Source organism: Notothenia rossii, assembly GCF_949606895.1.
Source record: "Notothenia rossii genome assembly, chromosome: 2".
NCBI classification, from domain to species: domain Eukaryota; kingdom Metazoa; phylum Chordata; class Actinopteri; order Perciformes; family Nototheniidae; genus Notothenia; species Notothenia rossii.
The window spans coordinates 49,909,869-49,932,055 of NC_136904.1; the positions used below are offsets into that span (position 1 = coordinate 49,909,869).

A 22,187-nucleotide genomic window follows, 5' to 3' on the forward strand; every position below is an offset into this window, starting at 1 on the left:
ATAGTGTGCTCTGCTCCTGCCATGGTGCCAGGTCAGAGACAGCAAGGAAACAACAGGAATTCAGACATAGAGTCATTCAATGGATATTATAAAAAATCCGGGGTCATGTACTTTGGTACTGTGACAGGAGATACAGTGTGAGGAGAAGACTGATAAAAAGGCACCTTTAAATAAATCAGGAACCAAACACAAGAATAATAACTCCTTTGTCAGTGTTATTACTCCTACAGAGATTGTATACAGCCGGTAGTTTTGCTACATCAGCTGCATGCAGACTGCTCGGGTCAGGACCATTTTCAATTAACCTGCGCTCCATTTAGCATTGGTGCAGAAAGGTCACGGGGAATAAACAGTGTGTTTAACACCTAATGAGACATTTTGACATTTTAACATGCTGTTTTAAAAGCCTGCTGTGGGGATCAAAACAATAAAGCTGAATACAAATATAACGGTAACAGAACAGTTCAACATATTGGCATATACACACTTATTTGTGTGTCATTTTAATTTCATGTCTGCGGGTTAGGACCTTAGCATCTGGTGTTTATCATTTCAGTATGTTTGTTTCGATGCGTATATGCAATGTTTTTGTTTCATTGTAAAGCATTAAAGTACTGAGAAATATGTATAAAATGTTTTATTGTTTTCTTTATTATTAATTCATTCCAGGATATTTATTTAAAAGATATATGTTGTGCACATGCCCTGCTCCCCTAAACTAGACCCGTCACCTCTTCACCTGCATTACAAGTGACCTTCAGGATGTTGTTGTGTGAAGGGGAGAGCAACATCAAATCACACACACCAACCTCCTTTCCTTTCTCCTTTCAATGATCAGTTAACAAGGGTTGATCATTGGGAAAACATGAATTAGTCCATATAGTGCACATGGTGTTGAATTTAGCAGCTAGAGACAGATATGTCTCTCAGGTATTGGTGGAAGTGTAGATAGAAGTCTGCTTGATGACAAGTTTACCATAACAACTTTATATGCTTTTATGTAAGGGATAATATTTCAATGTTGGTTTACAGCATTTTAGGCTGACATCTGGGTGGTAAAAAATAAGTAATTGCAGTTAACTATACAAAAAGAAAAAAAGATGTCAGTGAAGTGCCAGTGTATTTACATACAACCATTGTAGTTCCACTGAGTATGGAACGGAAACTAGGTGTTGGGGAAATATTTTCCAAGGCCCATAACTTTGACCCAGTTGATCAGTTCAAACTGTCCTGACTGAGCACACGCACCTGTAACCTTGGCTGCTGTGCTCTCAGTGTTCTGTCTCCCTGTTCCTGCCTGTTGGTGTCAGCTGATAGCGGTGTTATGATTCTATCTTGTTATGTAGCATGTGGATTATTCTCTCTGAACTAGCTAAATACATGGGTCTGGGGTAGAGTTCTTCAGAATTTACGTGGCAGCTCTCCCGTGAAGTCAGAACCTCTGGCTCTTGGACTTGTTTTGTGAATTCTCCGGCCGAAGCTCCAAATAACCCATCAGTGTTTGACAGCAAAGCTCCAGCTCTCCCCGTGTCTCCTTTGAGTCGGTGACTCCTCCTGCATTGCTACACAGAAGCTTCCCCCACACTAGGGATGTGTATCAATCATTTGTTGGCCTCGATCAGTCCTACTATTAAGTTTATGAGTTATACTTTTGTATTCTTACTGCTTGTGTTTTCACTTTGCAAAGACATTTATCTATACAGAATGTGTATGCGATGAACAGCATCTGCTCAATTTAGTTATTTGATTTGGTGATTTCATGCTTTGTATTCTACATAAGTCAAATACTGTGTGTTTCTCTGCCATTTAAAAGTTAATTTAAAAACAGTCCTACCTCTTTTCCTTTCCGCTGTCTGTCCTTGCCATCGTCTCCAGGGTGGCAGGAGTAAGACACTGTCCTCCAGTCCCGGGGAGAGTTGGTTATGCTGGCGACCTTTGACTCGGTTGCACTGTTCTCCTCGTTGAGGGAGTGAGACGACCTCCTGGTGAACATGCTCTTCCTCAGAGCTTTGACCCTGAGGCTATCACTGTTCCCATCGGAGCAGCCCCACTCGGCTGAGGGGCTATTGTCCACTTTAACGTTGTGACCGGTGGTGTGGCACTGGAAAACACGAGGCGAGAGCGTGATGTCGGGATGTGGATGAGGGTTGGGGTGCAACTTTTCCGGGGTGGCATTGGATCCAGATGTTGACGGCGCCCCCCCGTGCCTCCCGTTGGCCTCAGGCTCCTGGATCTTCTCGTCCAGCTTGTTGAGCTTGGTGAGCACCTGGGAGATCTCACTGCGGACCCCCGACAGAGACTCCAGCTTCTTTTCAATTTCTCCGATCCTCATGGCCAGCTTGCACACGCTGGATTTGAGCTCATCGTCTGTGTTTTCAAGCGAATGGAAGAGGCGGTCTAGCTTGGACTTGGCTAGTTTGACCGTGTTGCGTTCAGGGGAGCTCTCTTCAGACTTCAGCGTTACCTGAGAGAGGGAACCATTACTGTTGTAGCAGGACGATTGAACAACTCCCAATGAGTCACAAACACTCATATCATCCAGAAAACGGAAAATGTCGCTTATGTCATCGCTGACAATCTCAGAGTCCTCCTCACAATGTTTGAAGGCGTGTCTTTCTCTATCACTGTACTTCGCTGGGTATTCCTTCCCCTTCTTCTTCTCAGCCTGCTCTGTTTGAGTCCCAAAACTAGAGGAGCTTTCCACTCCCTGAAAGGAAGGACTGTTTTTGCCCCTGAACCTTTTGGCTGCTTCTCTTTTCTCCAAACCCACCGGCCCACTTGCCACCAGTGCTACATCCTTGCTTTTTATTCCTTCACTTTTCTTTGCAAAGCCAGAAGGAGAAACTACCACCTTTTCTTTTGGGCTCTGAAAATGCTGATCATTGTCAGTTCTTCGGATGGTGACATTGCGATGATGGTTTTCTTTGAGTGGTTTGCTGTTCAGAAAGGATCTCTCAGGTTCTGGAGGCCCCTCTTCTGTGTTGAGACTGAGGCTCTTCACGGGCCACGACGGCTGCTTCCCTGCTTTGTTCCTGTGCTTCCTGCTGCTGATGCTCTCAGAGACCGTAGTCGGACCAAAGTATGTGGAGGCCTGCAGGTCGTCCAGGCTCTCATGTTTCACCCTCCTCCTGTCCTGAAGAGGAGAGTTGAGTGTTGGCTCAAAGTAGGGGTTACTGTAGGGCAGTTCAAAGCTGTGGTTGAAGAAGGTAGTAGGTTTGTGCAGCTCCCTCTTGTGGTAGCCTTCAGCAGCCTTACTGCCCTGCTTGCTTTTACTGGGATTCACCTACAGGAAGTAACCCAGAAAAATAACTGATTAATCTTTACAACACTTAACACAGCAGAGACAGTGTATTATTTGTCAATTTGGGGTCATCTAAGAATAAGCATTAAAAACATTATAAAAACGTTTTAATTAACCAGGGCTCGACAGTAACGGTTGCCAGGTTGCCATTGGCAACCATTCAGAAAAAATGTCAACCGCTTTTTGGCCTTTGCAACCAGTTTTTAACATAAAGAAATAAGGACAACAAACAGCAAGATGTGCATCCCAAAATAGATAAATGTTAATTATTTGTTGCATTAAGAGTGATATTTAATTATTGTTGTGACCAGTCGGAACCTGATACTTAAGTTGCACATGCATTAGTGTGATTACTGAGCCAGAAAGCGATGCACGTTCTATGGTGGGGGTCAGCACAAAGGTCAAGAAAACCCACATTTGAAAGGAAGACAACGGATGACCAAGAAACTAGTGACTTGCTCAATTCATTTGTGAGGGATCTGTGAAGAACATGACAACAGCTGCACTACTGCTATTGTGTATAACAGCAATTGAGGGCGGACAAGTTTCCTAACACTTAAGTTTCAACTAATTGTGTTAATTACTTATTGTAAAGCATTTGAACATTCTTTTGTGTCACATGTTCATTATTAAGTTGATGTATAACTGTATAGTTTCTTAATTCTTTAAAATATAAGGTGACTAAAAATGGCAACCGTATTTTCGGTTTTGGCAACCAAAAGCTGAGGCCTGGTTGCCAGCCTGGCAACCACTTTTAAAAGTTAGCGTTGAGCCCTGTTTTGAAAAAGAGATCTTTTGATCTCAAGGGGCTTTCACCTGGTTAAATAAAGGCTACAATTCTAGTAATTCTAGGTCAAGTTGTGTTAATAGGAATTATAGAACTTCTAATATGGAACACTGATCTGCAGGATGAAAGAGGTACATGCTATAAGAAAGTCATGTGGTGTTTATACTCATTAAACAAGAGCAAAGTGTAAGAAGTTCTCCCCTGTGTACTGAATATAAAAGTTGGATCATCAGACAATAAGAGAACTGAGAGAGTAATGGGTAAAGGTAATGCATACATTTCAATGTGTGCTTAAAAGGATACAAAATGTTAAATGGGATGTATTTTAAGATATGACTTTTAAGCACAGTATACGTATATGAGCTCAACAATGCCTTTTTGCCTATATTTCTGCAGTGAAGAAAAAGCCATTGACTTTTGCTTTCTACTTATCTAGAAATATTTTATCTACATGTTGAATGGAAATATTAAACATACACTCCACTAAGTTTATTTGATACCTTTCTAAACATACATTTTACTTTCAGAATATAAGTGTCAAATGTCATTTTAGTTTATAATTAACCTACCCAATACTCATATACAGTATACTTATATGTAAACATACATAGATAATAATATGCATACTGACTATATACTCATATGGCTTGAATTGGGCCATTCTGCAAACTAAAACTTTTAAATGTTATACAATGAGTATTAGTTCCACACATTTTTTGTTTTTACAAAATGATGATTAGGCTGTGAAAGTCCACGGCCCACCTATGCCAGAGCCAGCGGCCCACCAAAGGCAGCAGCCCACCAACGGCAGCGGCCCACTAGGGAAAGTTCTGAATCTCCCGGTTATTATTGACTGATACTATTTGTTATTAATTTTATTTGTTATTATTGACTGATGTTATTTGTTATAAGATGTAGAACTTGACATTATTTAAATACATTTGACAATTTTAAGCTTGGCCTACCATTGATAACACAATTGCATAGTAGGCCCTTTTTCTATATTTTTGGAACTCAGCCCATTTGAGGCAAGGATTGACACCATTGCACTTTTATTTTCTCTATTTCTGAACTGTTATTGATTTTCGCTGTTTTTGAACTGATGTTATTTGTTATAGATATATTGTTATATTGTTATAGAACGATACATTTGACCATTTTAAGCTTGGCCTACCATTTTATTGGAGCGATGAGGGACAGGTGGTGCTTGAAAAGGCCCACCTGTTCAAAGTGGGGAATGACAGAAAAGGTTTGAGAACCACTACTCTAATAGTTGCCTGGATATCCAGGAATCTTTATGCTTTATGTAATAACTAATGACAGCGTTCTCATAATTATTCATGAAATCAGTTCATGCAATATTTCTCTTTTTATGTACTCACATCATCATCAGATGTATAATGGACATTTAAAAAAACTTTGGATACAGTTTTGCAAAAATGCTGCACAGACGGTTTCCATTTGTGTCTTTTTTTGTGAATTGAATACTTTTGTTTTTTCTTACTGTTCCTACAAAATAATTCTCTTATCTGAATACATTGCCTCTTTAAAAAAATTGCAATTCCTGAGATACATTAACAGTACTTCAAGTTGCTCCCCATCTCTTACGTCCTTCAGCAGTTTTCTAGAAAAGAAAACACAAACCTGCGGGGAGAAGGCCACAAAGTTGTGGAAGTCCTCCTTGAAGATGTTCCTCTTCTGGATGCAGGACTGGACGGAGAAGGGCTCTGGAGGGCCCATGTGCTTCAGGGACTCCTGATCTGTGGTGCACTCGCTGTCCATATCCATGGGGAAGTAGGTGCTCTCTATCTCACATGGGGGAGAGGGTGGGCTGCTGTTGAAGTACTGGGGTAGGTGGTGCAGCTTGTCCAGAGATGCTGCTCTACATTTCAGGTCCTTGTTGACGCCCAGAAGGAAGTTAGGGTCCGAGGAGGGGATGAACGGCTGGAAGGTCTTGCATTCAGAGGAGGGGGTGGCGCTCTGAGTCCCAGGTAGCTGCTTGGTGGGGTGATGGTGGTGGTGTCCAGCTCTGGGGTGATCCATGTGCTCATAACTAAGCCCCCTGTCACAGTCCTGAAACTTAAAGGAGTTATCATCAGACTTGCCCAGTTCCAACGACTGGTTCTTGTGGAACTTGCCTCTGTGTGCTGTGGGGAGCTTGTCTTTGACCATGCCTCCGTTCATCTGGATCAAGTTGAACATGGTGACGATGTCTGCTGCCACCATGAGCTTCTTGGACTGTGGGTCTTCCATGGAGCAACGCATCTTGTCCTTGAAGAGGGTGGCCGGGAAGGCGGGGTCAAGGCAGGCTGTGTAGAAAAGCAGGCTGCGGAGCTTGGCCAGCTGTACCAGGTTGAAGCGAGCACACAGGGACTTACACAGGTCCTGGTAGGACATGGTCTTGTGCTTGGTGTCCAGCTCGTCCAGGATTCGAACCAGGAACAGAGAGTACTCTGGGAGGGGGTCCATGGCGGCTGGAGGAACAGGCTTACAGAGGAGGTCCTACCTCAGGAGAAGAAACCACATATCTGAATGTTCATTCAATGCTAATGTGTTGGCTTGTTTTGGCCACCGGAGACACATAAAGCATTAGAAAATCAGAGATGCCCACATAGGCCGAAAGACAGTCCCACTGTCTTTAAAACTCATTTAAGATCACACATCATTTGCTGATTTTATGACAAATGGTCATAAGAGGACTAAAATAAGCATTTCGACAGTAAGAGCTGAAGTAGCAGGTGTGCAGCCTTATTTCAGTCCTCCAGGATCTGCATACCGTCACTCACCCAGAGTAGTTGTGAGCAGAGAGAGAATGATCTGGTGCTCGGGCTCGGTGCAGCACAGCTGTGTGTCTCCCCCCCCCCCCCCCCCCCAGCAGCAGAGGAGAACCAGATATCACCTGGCTCTGGATCTCCCATAGAAGCAAACGAACTTTAACCAAAATCAAATTATCCATCAGTCAAAATAAAATAAATTTGAATCAAATCTAACGCACAGTGCATTCTCACGTGCCGCACTCAGGTAAATGCTGATAAAAATCCTTCTTGTCCCGGCTGTATGAGACGTTACCGCCGGGTCCCTGCTCCCGGGCTGCAGGACTCACAGCCGGCTGGACGCTCTTCAATTGTCCGCTGTCTCCCCTCCCAGGACTCTGTCTCAGCGGCGAGGATGAGAGAGAAACTGCACGCTGTGCTGAAAAAGAGCCAGTGTCAATGTCCAAACAATAAACACGGGTTGCTTCCGCTTTCAAAATAAGAGCCTCAGAAGAGCACTGTTTATAATCGACATTGTTTTCCCTACAGATCTACAGATGTTGAGGAATATTCACACGTGTAAAGCGAGCATTGTAATGTTCTCCTTAGTCTGGGTGAAAGTAGACCTGAACTATTTTATACTGTCTGTTCGTGTAAGTCTTACAATGCAATACATCTCCTAGATTATCAGCACATTTGTATAAAATATCCTTCTGTAAATTAACTATTACGGAACCATAATGTTATACAGTACTGATAACTCAAAATTGTAAGCTTACACTACTTTGGTAAATATGCTTGGTGTCACACTATCTTTCTACTATACTATATACTAGAGTCCAGATTGTGATCGGATCAGATCACACCAGGATCAGGATGTAATCATCTTTGCTCAGACCACATTCATCTTTATTCTCTTTAATCGTTTATTTAGCAGGGACAATGCACATGTGTATCTCTGTTAAGTTTTGTTTAGTCTCCACCATTCAACTCCTACAATTGTCACATACACATGCTTACAAGTGCATGCATCAAGAATATTTTTCCTTTATTAAGCAGTTATTTGTTTTATGACATATGAGAGTGCTTATGTTTATATGTTTCAATCATATATTCAAATACTCTTTTCCAAGTATAAAAAAAGTATTAAAAAGAAGAGCTAGTTTTATAATTGTTTCATAATTTCAAAAGAGAAATACATTGTAATAAAAGTTGTCTAAATTGAAAAAACTGTAGAATACATAAATATTACGTGAGAAATTAGCATGCAATGCAAAAAGAATACACTAGGGATATATTGCATTGAATACATCCATGAATTAGAGAAATTGTAAATTAATACAAAAACACATATTATTATTAGCGCTTTTATTGTGAAGGAAACGCTTCTAACTTCCGGTCATAGAATGCTTTATCCAGTGTGATCGATGCAGCTCTTTGTTTCCACTTAGAATGACGTAACTACAACTATCGCTGGACAGTAGAAATAGTAGAAATGTAAAACGTTGACAGTCTGTATTATTTAATATGATAATGTAACCTGATAAAATGCCTTTATTATAATTTCAATCATTACTTTTTGTTTTTATTCAAACATGTTTTAGACAACAAACGTACGTAAAGGATTTAGCCACACACTGTATCAATCAATTGTTTAGTTTTTCCCTTTAAAAAATAACAAAAAGTACCTGCAAGAATACCGTTAAAGTAAAGTGTTAAGAGAATGAAATGTTGCTTTATGAATTTCAACACTTGATGCTGTCACATTGACTCCAATTTCAGATATGCCTACCTGTATTCGCAAACTGAATTAGTTTCAACTTTAAAGAGAGAAAACATTTTGACTAAAAGTTGACTAAAATGTAATTTTTCATAGACTAAAAGTTGACTAAAACGTTTTGAGTTTTCGTCGACTAAAACTAGACTAAAACTATGAAGGATAGGAATGACTAAAATGTGACTAAAACTAATAACCATTTTCGTCTAAAGACTAAGACTAAATCAAAAACAACTGAAAAATTAACACTGGACACTATGTGAGTTCCCTGACACAGAGACATATATTCATGTATAAAATACAGCAAAAAGTGCATTTTCCATGATAGGTCCCCTTTAAAGTTGCTGTTGCATGCAGTCTGCTGCATGTGGGTGCTGCTCCACTCTTCATTTAAATGCTGCATTGTTTGAAATGACCACAAGATGGCATGACTGGTGCCAGCCTGACTAACTGCAAAATGTGTGGCCACTGGCTTTGAGAAGGTGAAACAAGCCCCTGTAAGGAGGATTTGTAATAGCTCTTCTTGAAAGAAGCATTCTGGCAGCCATTAAGCAGTGAGCACCCTGAATTCTGTCTGTCTTTATGTCCTTGCATCACGCACAATTCGTACACACAGTCATGGCTGAAAGCACACATTGGAGCCATCTGGGGAGTGAGCTCACTGAGAGAATGCTGAGTGAATCCTTCCTGCACCATTTGCGTGGAATGATTAATTGCCTTCAGTTAAAGCAAGTTTGTAGAAAGCACAGCAGAACTATGTTGTGCTGCAATTTGGGCTATAGCAGGGGTTTTCAAAGTGTGGGAAGGTGAGCCTCCCCTCAGAGAACATAAGAACAGCCGCGCTTGGCTGAGTAGCGTCACCTCTTTAAAACATTAAACAATAACTTTTTCAAACCTTTTCATCTTTATGTTTTAAACATTTTTTTTTTTACATTTTCAACATTGTGGAAAAATCCTTATATGCTCCTGGCAACGTCAAGTTTGCCTCCTTAATACACTCACCCCTACTTTAGTGGGAACATGAGTCTGCTTCTTTGATGCGCACAGGCGGATTATGCAGGGATGCAATAGAGTGCCACAGTGAGTTTGCAAATCTTTTAAATGCATTTGTGGATGGTGTTTTATATTTACAAATCACATATTTACACACAAATTATTTTAATGTTCACACAATTAATGAGACAAATCTAAGCCCATAGTAACTCCACATAACTTAGTGAGTCATATCATTTATTATGTGACAAAACAAAGAATCACTTTACAGTAGACTTATTACAATATAATTTGATCCTACCATTCAGGCTCCTGCTCAGAATGATGTGAGGAACATTGGACAGCTCAAATATAGTGTGACTACAATGCAGCAGACAACAGGTAACATGGCTGTTAAACAACTGAACTCAGTTCCAAACATCCGTCCATGTTCATCCACTTATCCAGGACCGGCACCATTAAATACATGTAGTGGCAGTCCATACCAAACATACTGTCGGTGCAACAAAAAGTACAGTACAGAAACAATTCATATTTGCACTACATCGGACAAAAAAAAGACAATAAATGGCAACGTTATTAAATAGTCTTACAACATTAAAACATATAACTGTTTTGACAAAAGCACCCTTACTGACAATGAGCTGAATTCCACAACAGTGAAACGGGTCATAAGATAGCACCATTAAACCCTTAGTGAACAACACCCACCCACCCACCCACCCACCCACCCACCCACACACACACACACACACACACACACACACACACACACACACACACACACACACACACACACACACACACACACACACACACACACACACACACACACACACACACACACACACACACACACACACACACACACACACACACACACACACACACACACACACACACACACACACACACACACACACACACACACACACACACACGAGCTCCGGGACTGTGTGAATGTGGGCAGGGAGAACAAAAAGCAGCTGCTGTTTAAATATTTAAAAGGAAATCATCACAGCACTATGCCATTGATAGCAACGCCCTTGCATGACATTGTAGTGGTGATAAGATATAGTGGTAATTACAAATATGTGTTTCACTGTGTTGATGTTTCACTGTGTTGATGTACAGGTAGAAGGAAATGTGTCTTTACACAGTGCATTGGCTTTACCTACGTTAAATTAAACAATAAAGAATATATTTTACACTGATGTTCAAGTGGATGTGTCTGTTTATATCCCATGTCATATGTGCCAAAACTGTTACACTGCATGTGAGCTGTGGGGGGGATTGGAGATCATGGACGGCATAACTGGGTGATTGAGTGGAGTAAATAAAGTTAATGAATACGTTTCATCCAGGTTTTTGTGTTTACAGATAATTGTTGGCTTGCTTAACTGTTATTGTTGCAGCTAAAGTGCAGAAGCTCTTCTTCTGGTGTTCAATCAGTTACCAAAGTGCTCCAGTTGCATTTCCACCAAAAATAAGTATTCAGATTGGTCATGTGGACAGGATTTGATCCTGATATGAACATTTGAAAGGACGAATATAATGGAATCTTCCTCAGGTATAATGTTGAAATGTTATGTGGACAAATGATCATATATTGGATTGTTTAAAAAGCCAAGAGTTCAAATGTTTACTTGAGGTTTTTCTATCATTTTGACATGAACCTAGTTTTAGTGTGTGTGTGTACTGGCTATGATTAAAGAGCTCCTGTCTGAATGCTAAAGGCACATGCTTGAAAACAGCCATGGTAGGTCCCTCCCCCCCCCTCCCCTCCCCCTGTTCAGCACTTAGGACAAAGCTATTGGCTGATTAAAGGATATACCAACCCAGTCTCATAAAAAAACGTGTAATAACTACGTTGGTCCACAACGTAGGACGTAGTATTTCTACAAAAACGCCTCTGAAATTGTAAAATCCCTACGTTTTTTTTCACCATTCATTCCAATGGCTGGCGTCTATGTCACGTGATCTTCACATTTCTCCCTGCAGAAAAAAAAAAACATGGCCGAACTTCGTTTTATTCTCGGTGTAAAATGCCTATTTTAAAGTTAGTTTGGCCATTAAAATACGTTTTGATGTCATTTGATGCGAGAAATATGGGTTGTTATTTCAGATTATGTGTGCAGTGGATGTACATGATCTTTAGTTTGCTAGTTATTACGAAGATTACTTCAGGAAATTGTGTCTATACAATGTTTTCATTGTTACCAAGGGGCGCTGCTATCGATATTATTTATGTTATGTTGTGTAAAATGGTGTTATCTTTATTGCTACCCCCTTCCCCATCAGTAGTGTTGGTCCACAGCGCAAACGTATTAGTTTAACAAAATCCGCATCTAAAATTGTGGTATCATCATAGGCGGGGTATCAAAGGTACAAGCTAGACTTTTATTTAGCATCTCAAAACCAGACAAGTGGAGACATGAAGTCCGTCTCACTAAAATGTCCGTACAGAACAATACCCTAACCCAGGGATGGGCAACTGGCGGCCCGCGGGCCGCATGTGGCCACCGCCCTCACTTTGTGCGGCCCGCGAGTCAATTTACAAAAATATATTGGTTTCACAGTTGTAAACAAGCAAATCATTTGAACCAGACCCCACTTGTAATTAATAATATTCACCGCTAGAGGGCGCTCCCCCCAAATTCATGAGGCCTGCAGCCAAGTGTATATTGTCTTCTGTTTACCTCGCGGCTTTCCTCCGTTAGCGGGAAAAGAAACATGAGCGCCCAAAAAAGAAAACTGGACCTAGAAAACCGTCTCTTTCAGCCAAAATGGGAAATAGATTATCTGTTTACAGAATTCAAAGGCAAACCTATGTGTTTGGTGTGTCTTGAAACTAAATCGGCAATGAAGGACTACAATTTAAGTCGCCACTACAACAGCACCCATAAAGACAAATATGAAAAGCACACAGGAGCTGCCAGAGTCGCCATCGTTGCTGACCTAAAAGGGAAAATATGCCAGCAGCAGAACTTTTTTACCAGAGCCACGACTACACAGCAATCGTCTCTCACGGCGTCTTATGCCGTTTCCCTTGAGCTTGCTAAAGCTAAGAAGTCCCTGTCTGACGGCGAAATGGTGAAGAGTTGTGCAGTCCAGATGGCTAAAGCATTCGGAGATGACAACATGGCTAAAAACTTTGAAACCGTCTCTTTGTCCCGTCGGACAGTGACACGAAGAATATTTGATATACAAAATCATGTCGAACAAAAGGTAAAACAAGTCATGCATGACTGTGCATACTTTTCCTTAGCGTTGGATGAGAGCACTGATGTGACTGATGTGAGCCAGCTTCTCATCTACACACGGGCCATTAACAGTTCCTTTTAAGTGCACGAGGAGTTATTGAAACTGGCTTCTTTGCATGGCACTACCAAAGGACAAGATATTTTCGCCGCTGTTGAAAATGTTGTAAGTGCGCACGGAGGATTTCACAAGCTCTCAGCTGTTGTTACCGATGGTGCGCCAGCAATGCAAGGAAAGCGCACTGGATTCGCCGGCCTCCTCCGCCAGAGTGGCGTTGACTGTCCAATACTGCACTGCATCATACATCAGGTGGGTAACATTATTGTTAGCTATTCTAATGGTTTTGAATGTGGGCATTCTTTGTAAAAAAAAAATCAGGCTAAATCAAATTTCGTTTTGATATTGCAGGAGGCTCTGTGTGCCAAATCAATGAACTTTAGCCATGTCATGGATTTAGTTACCAAGACTACTAATCTCATTCGAGGAGGGAACCGGTCTCTCAATCACAGGAAGTTTATAGCCTTTTTGGATGAAGTGAACGCCGCGTACGGTGATTTACAGATGCACACAGAGATAAGGTGGATGAGCCGTGGAAAATGCTTGGAGAGGTTTTTTGCGCTACGCGCAGAAATCCCTGTGTTCTTGGAGGACACCATCCAATGTGATACAAGTGCGTACTGCGCAAAACTCAGGAATACAGATTTTCTTCTCGACATGGCTTTCCTTGCGGAAATTACCTCGCATCTTAATCACCTGAATATGCGGTTACAGGGAAGATGCCAAACCGTGTCGGATCTATATGCGCACATGAACGCATTTGTTACTAAACTGACTCTGTTTAAAGACGGATTTTCAGCCGACCATCCTAATCTGGCGCACTTCCCGTCATGTGAAGAGATGCGCAAAGATGCCCCCGAATGTGAGAAAACATTACCCAAGTACAGAGCCGACATAGAAGCACTGCAGCAGCAGTTTAAGAAGCGCTTTCAAGATTTCCACACCATGCAGCCACGCATCGAGTTATTCACTAACCCCCTCTCGGCTACAATCATCGAGCAGCCCCCTGAGTTGCAGCTTGAAATGTGCGAACTACAGTCAGACCCCTTTCTAGCAAAGCGCCAGGAGAGGGGAATTTCCTTTTGGAGACTGCTACCCGAGTCCCGCTTTCCACTCCTCAGGGATTTTGCGCTCTCAATGGCCAGCATGTTTGGCAGCACTTACATCTGCGAGAGCAATTTCTCTATGATGAAGCACATCAAGTCAAGGGAGAGAAACAGACTGACAGATGAGACACTGTTCCATCTCATGCAAATCGGATGTACAAATGTTGAGATTGACATTCAGTGTATTGTGCAGCAGCAGGAGAGGCCACAAGTATCTCATTAAGAGTATAGCTTACTGATCCAGCTGTGGGTGAAGTTCAAAAAATGCATATGTTCTCGGTTTTATGTATCGGATGTGAGGGAAGCATAGAAACACAATACAAAGATGAATATTCGTTGTTAAACTCAGTGTTGGTGTTTGGTACAATAAACATTTATTGCCTATACATATTTAGTTGTTTTCATTAAATTAGTAGCTAAAGTTGGCTATTTAAATGTTGTGGATATAGTATCCTGCCGATGGAAGTGAATGGTCACGAAGTGGCCCTCTGGTAGTGAGGAATTTTTTTTTTGGCCCTCACTATCCTCAAAGTTGCCCATCCCTGCCCTAACCCATAGATCCGTGGGTGAATAATGTTAATCATCACAATAGATACGTTATTTTCCCCTGTGCAATTCTCCATTTACTCAACAATAACACATAATTATCCTTGTGTTTATTTATTTGTTTGATTAATAAACACAAGTTGGAGTCCGTCAGGACCGAGGGTAGGAGCAGCTCATTTGCTTTACAGAATATTACACCCAGAAGTAAGTATTCTCTCCGCTTCGCTTGACAAACCCCGTGATAGTCCTCAAGCTCTGTGATTGGAGAGTGTGCTCCGAGGGTTACGCCGAGTGTCGAACAGCACTTGAAATGGGATGGAACCACGGCAGACTGTCCAAAACTGGATTTGAACGGGTCCACACCGCCCCCCCCCCCCTTCTTCCCCAGAACTACACATGCTGGCTATTATGTTTCGCAACATGTTCTCTATCTATGGCACGTCTCTACTGGGACTTGTAGTTTTAAAAGACGTTTTCATATTTCCCATAATAAAAAGTTGCCAGTATTAAACTGTGTTCATCCCTGGAGGTTTAGGGGATAGGAAACACATTTAAAACATATAATTAATAAATGGGTGAAAATTGCTTGTGCCCATAATGGGCAGCATTAATATATACCCACATGACAGCTAAGGTCAGAAGAGCTTTATTTAACAGCTGGTCTTATGTTTTTGACCCCTCCTGTTGTTAATTGATAAGCCTGTAACATGCACTCGTCAAGGCTCAGAGGCACATTTTGCAAATATGGCAGTAGCCATCGATCATCTTAAGATAAGATATACTTTATTGATCCCAAGTTGGAAACATTTGCGTTACATCAGCATGTGTAACAGTTGTAAATATGCAGTGGTGTTTATTTGTAAATCATTTAGTATAATCACACAAATTCTGTGTTTTATATTTAATAATTCTGTGTTCTTTATTTATTGATTGTTCAATACCTGACAAGGCCGGAGATGAAAAACTTGGGTCGCAGGTTCCTCAACAGTGCATCAGAAGACATCTATCAATATTTGTGTATACCTCCACCATTAGACTGTCATATTCTGCACATTTCTTATACTATCTTCATACATCTTATATATGAGTATAATATCAGTTAAAATAAGTGCTTCAACATAGTTAACATTGCTGGAGGTATACACAAAGTGTTTCATTCATTGCACAACTACACCGTTTGTGTATATATATCAATAAACCTTAGAAAATCTTGAAATCTTGAAAGGGAGTTGCAAAATAGTCATTATATACAGTCTTCAATTAACTATTAGTAGAGAATAACGAGTAATGAATGTACTTTATAGGGATCCTATTAATATCTAATAAAAAAAATAATGAAATTCAATAACATGCTTTAACCACTAGGTGTCCCTTTATATCAGGAGTGCACGTTTATTGTGTAAATACAGCCTATCTACCAATTGGATCAAATATAAAAGTCAGCCGAATTAGTGTTGATACTGCAAGGACACGTATTGTGTGAAAATAAATGTAAGATGTTGTTTAATTGCTGATATATTTATGATCCACGTCACGTTTTCAGTGTTGGCGGCAGTTCCTCACGTTTGTCTAGAAGTCTTCTGATCAAGGCTCTATAAATACAGAATTACAGCAGATATGTAACATTTAATGCAGCCGAACCGTGTATTACAATGCCGTTATGTGATGACCTCCAAAGAGAAAAGCAAGCACACTCGGAATAAAGTGTTTTCGGTCTATTTCCGGTATTTGTTTATGACGATGTGATGTGAGATGTGACATGTCAGACTGGAATTGCACAGGGGAAAATAACGTATATGCCACCATTTTAGATGCAGATTTTGTTAAACTAATACGTTTGCGCTGTGGACCAACACTATACATTGACGGGGAAGGGGGTAGCAATAAAGATAACAGCATTAAACAGTTACACAACATAACATAAATAATATCGATAGCGGCGTCCCGAGCAACCACCTTGGTAAGATTGAAAACATTGTATAGACACAATTTCCTGAAGTAATCTTCGTAATAACTAGCAAACTAAAGATCATGTACATCCACTGCACACATAATCTGAAATAACAACTCATATTTCTCGCATCAAATGACATCAAAACGCATTTTAATGGCCAAACTAACTTTAAATAGGCATTTTACACTGAGAACAAAACGAAGTTCGGCCATGTTTTTTTTTTCTGCAAGGAGAAATGTGAAGAGCACGTGACATAGACGCCAGCCATTGGAATGAATGGTGAAAAAAAACGTAGGGATCTTACAATTTCAGAGGCGTTTTTGTAGAAATACTACGTCCTACGTTGTGGACCAACGTAGTTATTACACGTTTTTTTGTGAGACTGGGGTGGATATACCATGTCCATGCTCAGGATGATGGGCAGGGAAACAGCCAATGAGAGCAGCTGTTTGTCCGTGGTCATGCTGCTTTTTGCACTGAGGTGCACAGTGGATCTGAGGGGTGAATGTAAAAACATCGTAGAACAGACAATAATATTGTTTGCAACAATAATTTAAACTTGACTGCAACTGAAAGACGTGTAATGCTTGCACCATGCTACATGAGCTGTCCACTGCCTGAACAGACCTGGAGACGTGGGTCTCCTGATCAAAACGTATACTTAATTAATACTTAAGTATAATTATTTGGGTTATATATAAACATACTAATCATTTGAAATTGCAACATTTAGTTATAAAACAGTACAACAGAGTAAAAGATACAATGGAGAGCATATTTATAAAGTAAGGAGAGCCCTGACAGACCTGCCACAGTCCATCAGATCCAGCACCTAAACTCATCGCTCTGTGAGCGAGCCGCGTGGAGCGGCCTCTCAGATGCTCCTTAGATTCTGTTTGGTGTACAGCAAGAGACAAATCGGACATTTGCAAGTCTCATTAAATATAGAAGCTTATGAGCCCGTTTAAAATGTACATTTACATGTACTTGCCATTTTCTTTTTTAAATACAAAAAGTTCCATCAATAATAGAATACACTCTTCATTTATACATTTAAGAATATTAAAAACATTTACAAAAAGGAGCATTGCGTAGAGGAAATTAGGTGCATTCAGCCATTAGCTCTTGTGCAGTATTTTCTTTGCATAGAAGTCCCTACAGGTGTCGCAGCAGCGCTGGTACCACCTCATGTCCTGACACAGGTTCTTCTCCCGGATCACCCGGCAGTACACGGTCCACTGGTCCCCCAGGCACTTATAGGTCAGAGCAGCTGGGGAGTGGGGAGAGTGTTTCAATCCAATTCAATAAAGATTAAGACATTAGGGTCACACTCAAACAACAGGCCTCGGTGCCAGAATGTTTTTTTTAATGTAATGAATTCTCTCAAACATATTTGAAGAGGACATTAGGCTCATGTTCATATCAGTATTCTGTGTCTCTACTGGGACATGTCTCCATGCTTTAATGTTCAAAAACTCTTTATAGGCGCTTTCACACCGCAGTACTTTTCCCACAAAGGTTCATGAGAACTTAGTTCATGAGAACTCTTTAGTTTTCATGAACTAAGTACAGATCGCGTTCACACCGGAATAAGTCCCTGAGGAAGGATTAGGCAAATGAAGCCGCTGACGCCACTTCTTCTTCTTCTGGTTTGGGTTTACTGGCAGGCCGCAAACAACTTCACGGTGTATACTGCCAACCGAAGTCCCCGGCCGGAAGTCACCGGAGTTGGTGAAGGCTTCTACTGAAGCCTTCCGAGTAAATCGCCAGAACGCCGACACCTCCTCATCTCCATCGCTCCCATGTTTTCTTTTGTGTTGCCATAAGTTAGTCCCTCTGCGTTTCTGTGCTGGGCTGGGCTAATGCTAATGCTAATAATGCTAATGCGAGGATAATAAAATGGCGGCTTCACAAAACTTTTTGGGAGTTTTACGGGGCGTGGTTTGCAATCCGCCCAGCCAATCAGACATAGGAACCTTTTTCTCCCACGAAAGTACCTGCTCTCTAGCAGGGGGTAAAAAGGTTCTGATGAACTAATTTGTGTTCCGGTGTTGTGTCAAACTATGTCCCCCCGTCATAAAATGCCCCCCCCTTGTCACGGGAACGTGCATTTCTAAATGACACGTTTACACCTTAAAACGATGTTTAAAACGAAAAGTAAACGTTCAGGGTTTTTATTAATGGTAATTTTCAGACTGTGAGTTGTTTAGTGCAAGCTCATATAGTCTTGATTATTCTGGTTTAACTTTTCGCTCCGTATTTGATGGTATACAGATGTAGCGATTCATTTCAGATAGTTTGAAACGCGAGGGCCGTGATTGGTACGTGATCTGCCCTCGCTCAAGGGAAAACCTCCAGTTTGACTTGAGACCGCCCCCGTGATAGATAAATGTAATTATAATGAAGCCAGCTGCAATGGATCATTGATCCACAAGGGGGTGCAGTGGGGTTCCACACTGGAGCTCATGTGAAATAAAGTCAGATACAGTACGCTGGATGTACAGCGGAACTTTGTTAAGATCCATATGTCACGGATATCATACTCTGTGCTAAATAAGAGACATGTAATCATTTACAAAACATCACCATGTTGTTTTTTAACAAAATAATGTTGTTTAGTCGAAAAAAACTAACAGGAGGAAATGCAGCCCGGCTCTCGATTTTTTATCCTAATTTAATCATCTTCACCACGATAATTTATGTTTATATTCGCCGAATTGACATGAAATCACTGACACATATGAATATACTGTATTCAACTTCATTAAAACGTTATTAACGTGCCTAAACTCAGTAATTCACTAAAAATATTTATATTTTAATGGAGCCTCGTCGGCAGATCAGGATCCCAAAGCGTGGCGGAGGGATCCTGATCTGCATGACGGGTACTATTTTCCCCATAAGGAACAAGTCGCTGCAAATTATCCCGCTTATTACACGGCAAAGTAACGACATGACTCCCAATATTAATTGAAATGCTTTTATGGATTTAGAAAATGTTTTTATTGATTTAAAAAATAGTTGTATGTATTGATTTAAATTGACATGCACCCGCTAAGAAAAATAATCCGTTGTTACCATTTTTTAAACAGTCTGAATGAAACGGCAGCTCTCAGCTGTGAATTTACACAACTAATGGCCCATCAACCACAGCTCTCTCCCCCCCCGTTCCCCCCCTGATCTTTCTTCTCCAGCAGCTAAATTAACTGGATGTTACTCTGAGTGACCATTGACTGTATGTGACAAGCTTACAGTTAGTGACGTAACAACACCATAAAAGCTGGTGGGTTGAAAGCAATACGGGAGGTAAAAATAACTAGAATAATTGTGATTCATTTATTGTGGCTTTTATGTTTTTAGGTATAAAATGTTATGTAATTCAGGCTTATAGTTCACCCTTCTCTAAAAGCCTTCAACAATGACAATATTCATAGTAATTTAATAAATCCTTCCAACACACATTGTAAAAAATAGTCTACTGTAAGTTAAGAAATCATTCCAATATGTACATCTTCTGATTTAACAACAAAAACATTATAAATAGTAACATAGCTGAACATGGTATTGCACATTTAGCTTTGAGTGTTACTGACCTGAGAAGTTTTTATTACATGAATTAAGGTGACTGAGGCTTTTTAACATACAGGGATGCAAACTCATCAGGTATGAAAAAGGTGACAAGGATCCGAGCCCCCGGCTCACCCACCACACGGAATAACAGGATTTTAGCAGTCAGAACCACTAAAGCATTTATTTTAAATTGTGTAGCAGTCAGTTTATAATTTTGGCAGCACTGTTGAGCATTTTGAAAATGTATTTTCATGCCTCTGTGCAAGGCTTAAGCCTTTCTATCTTTATAGCCACATGGTGTAAAGTAACTAAGTTCATAAACTCAACAAGTACTATACTTGGGCACAATTTTGAGATACTTGTACTTTATTTAAGTATTTCAATGTTTTGCTACTTTGTTCTTCTACTCCACTACAGTTCAGAGGTACATGCTGTACTTTTCCTCCACTCCATGTATGTAATACCTTTAGTTACTTTACAGATGTGGATGAATGATGTGAAATATAATCAAGTGTTAATTCCGACTTTAGTTCCACCTGGAGTAAATCCACAAGCTACCCTGCAGTATACAAAGTCATTCAAACTAGCTGCACCTTTACCAGCTTTGAGGACACTTTCATGATCAATCATTAGAAAACATATCATATCTATTATTCTGAAATGGACCAATCTGTACAATGACTACTTTTACTGTCGCTACTTTCACTATATTTTGGTGATAATACTTTTCTACTTTTACTTGAGGAACATTTTGAATGCAGGACTTTTACTGTAACAGAGTATTCCTACACTCTGGGACTATTACTTTTACTCAAGTACAAGATCTGAGTACTTCTACTTTTACTCAAATACAAGACCTGAGTACTTCTACTTTTACTCTAGTACAAGACCTGAGTGCTTCTACTTTTACTCAAGTACAAGATCTGAGTACTTCTACTTTTACTCAAGTACAAGACCTGAGTACTTCTACTTTTACTCAAGTACAATATCTGAGTACTTCTACTTTTACTCAAGTACAATATACAGTATATATATACTTATACCACCTCTGTTTATAGCCTATGAAAAAAACTATTAGAAATAGAAGGCTAAAGCTAACGTTAGCAGATAGTGACAATGTAGGCTAGCTAGCTAGCTCAACGATTCCTTAAATAATATTGCCACAGAAAAACTTTTCAGTTCGCATCACGCTCTGCCGCTCCGACAGGGAGCTCTGCTCTGAACACCTGAACGGCCCGTTCTAACAGCTGTTCACCAGCGGTCCAGTCTGTGCCACAGTGACTCCGGACGCACAGTTATTATTAACGAACGCACCCGTAGGTAATGTAGCTGCTGAAGCTAGACCATCATCTCGGAGCAGCAGAGCCTTATTATACATCCATGAGCAGAGCCGACAGGCAGGAAGACTCGAGCACACAGCTCGTACTTCATTATAATATATAAAAAAAGAACACCAAGCGTGTCATGATGGCACATAACAGCTCACGGCCGCAGATTACTCCGGGTCCCAGACCCCCCCATACCCCAAAAATATTTGTATTGCAGATCTACATGAATCACACAAACAACTTATTTTGGATTCAAAACGGCGAATTTCGCCGAAAGGTGACAAGTTTGCATCACTGAACATAGACAGAGAACAACTGAAACATAACATCTGAGATGTAACAACATAATACACTTTTTGGGGATGCTTGGGATGTGAGTGAGGGACACGGCTTAGAACGGGCGTGTCGCCTGGCAGGACAGGAGAGTGTGTGCACCAGTCTGCCTTGATCTATGAATTCATGTCCGTGACACTCACTGCTGCCCACAGCTGTTTTATAGAAGGAAATTCCTTCACTTCATGAAAGTGTTTTAACCACACACACCTCTACACACACATGACGGGTGTTATTTTCCCCATAAGGAACAAGTCGCTGCAAATTATCCCGCTTATTACACGGCCACATTCTCAACAAAGTAACGACATGACTCCCAATATTAATTGAAATGCTTTTATGAATTTAGAAAATGTTTTTATTGATTTAAAAAATAGTTGTATGTATTGATTTAAATTGACATGCATCCTCTAAGAAAAAT

General features: G+C 40.6%; 2 protein-coding genes across 7 annotated transcripts in view; both read right to left on the minus strand.

Annotated features, from left to right (window-relative positions):
- Positions 1 to 6,929, minus strand: part of minar1 (membrane integral NOTCH2 associated receptor 1) — a 154,148-nt gene extending 147,219 nt beyond the window's left edge. For all 6 annotated transcript variants that reach the window (XR_013805312.1, XR_013805313.1, XM_079665329.1 and 3 more), the window contains exons 1-2: positions 5,733 to 6,929; positions 1,835 to 3,283 (exon numbers count right to left, since the gene is read on the minus strand). Coding sequence is in view for 4 of the 6 variants with exons in the window: in XM_079665329.1 (XP_079521455.1) it covers positions 1,835 to 3,283; positions 5,733 to 6,557 (2,274 nt within the window). In the remaining 2 variants the exon portion in view is untranslated. The remainder of the gene's footprint in view (positions 1 to 1,834; positions 3,284 to 5,732) is intronic.
- A 2,875-nt stretch (positions 6,930 to 9,804) lies between these two features.
- Positions 9,805 to 22,187, minus strand: part of adamts17 (ADAM metallopeptidase with thrombospondin type 1 motif, 17) — a 308,092-nt gene continuing 295,709 nt past the window's right edge. The window contains exon 22 of the mRNA XM_079665712.1: positions 9,805 to 17,805. Coding sequence (XP_079521838.1) covers positions 17,654 to 17,805 — 152 coding nt within the window. The 3' untranslated portion in view covers positions 9,805 to 17,653. The remainder of the gene's footprint in view (positions 17,806 to 22,187) is intronic.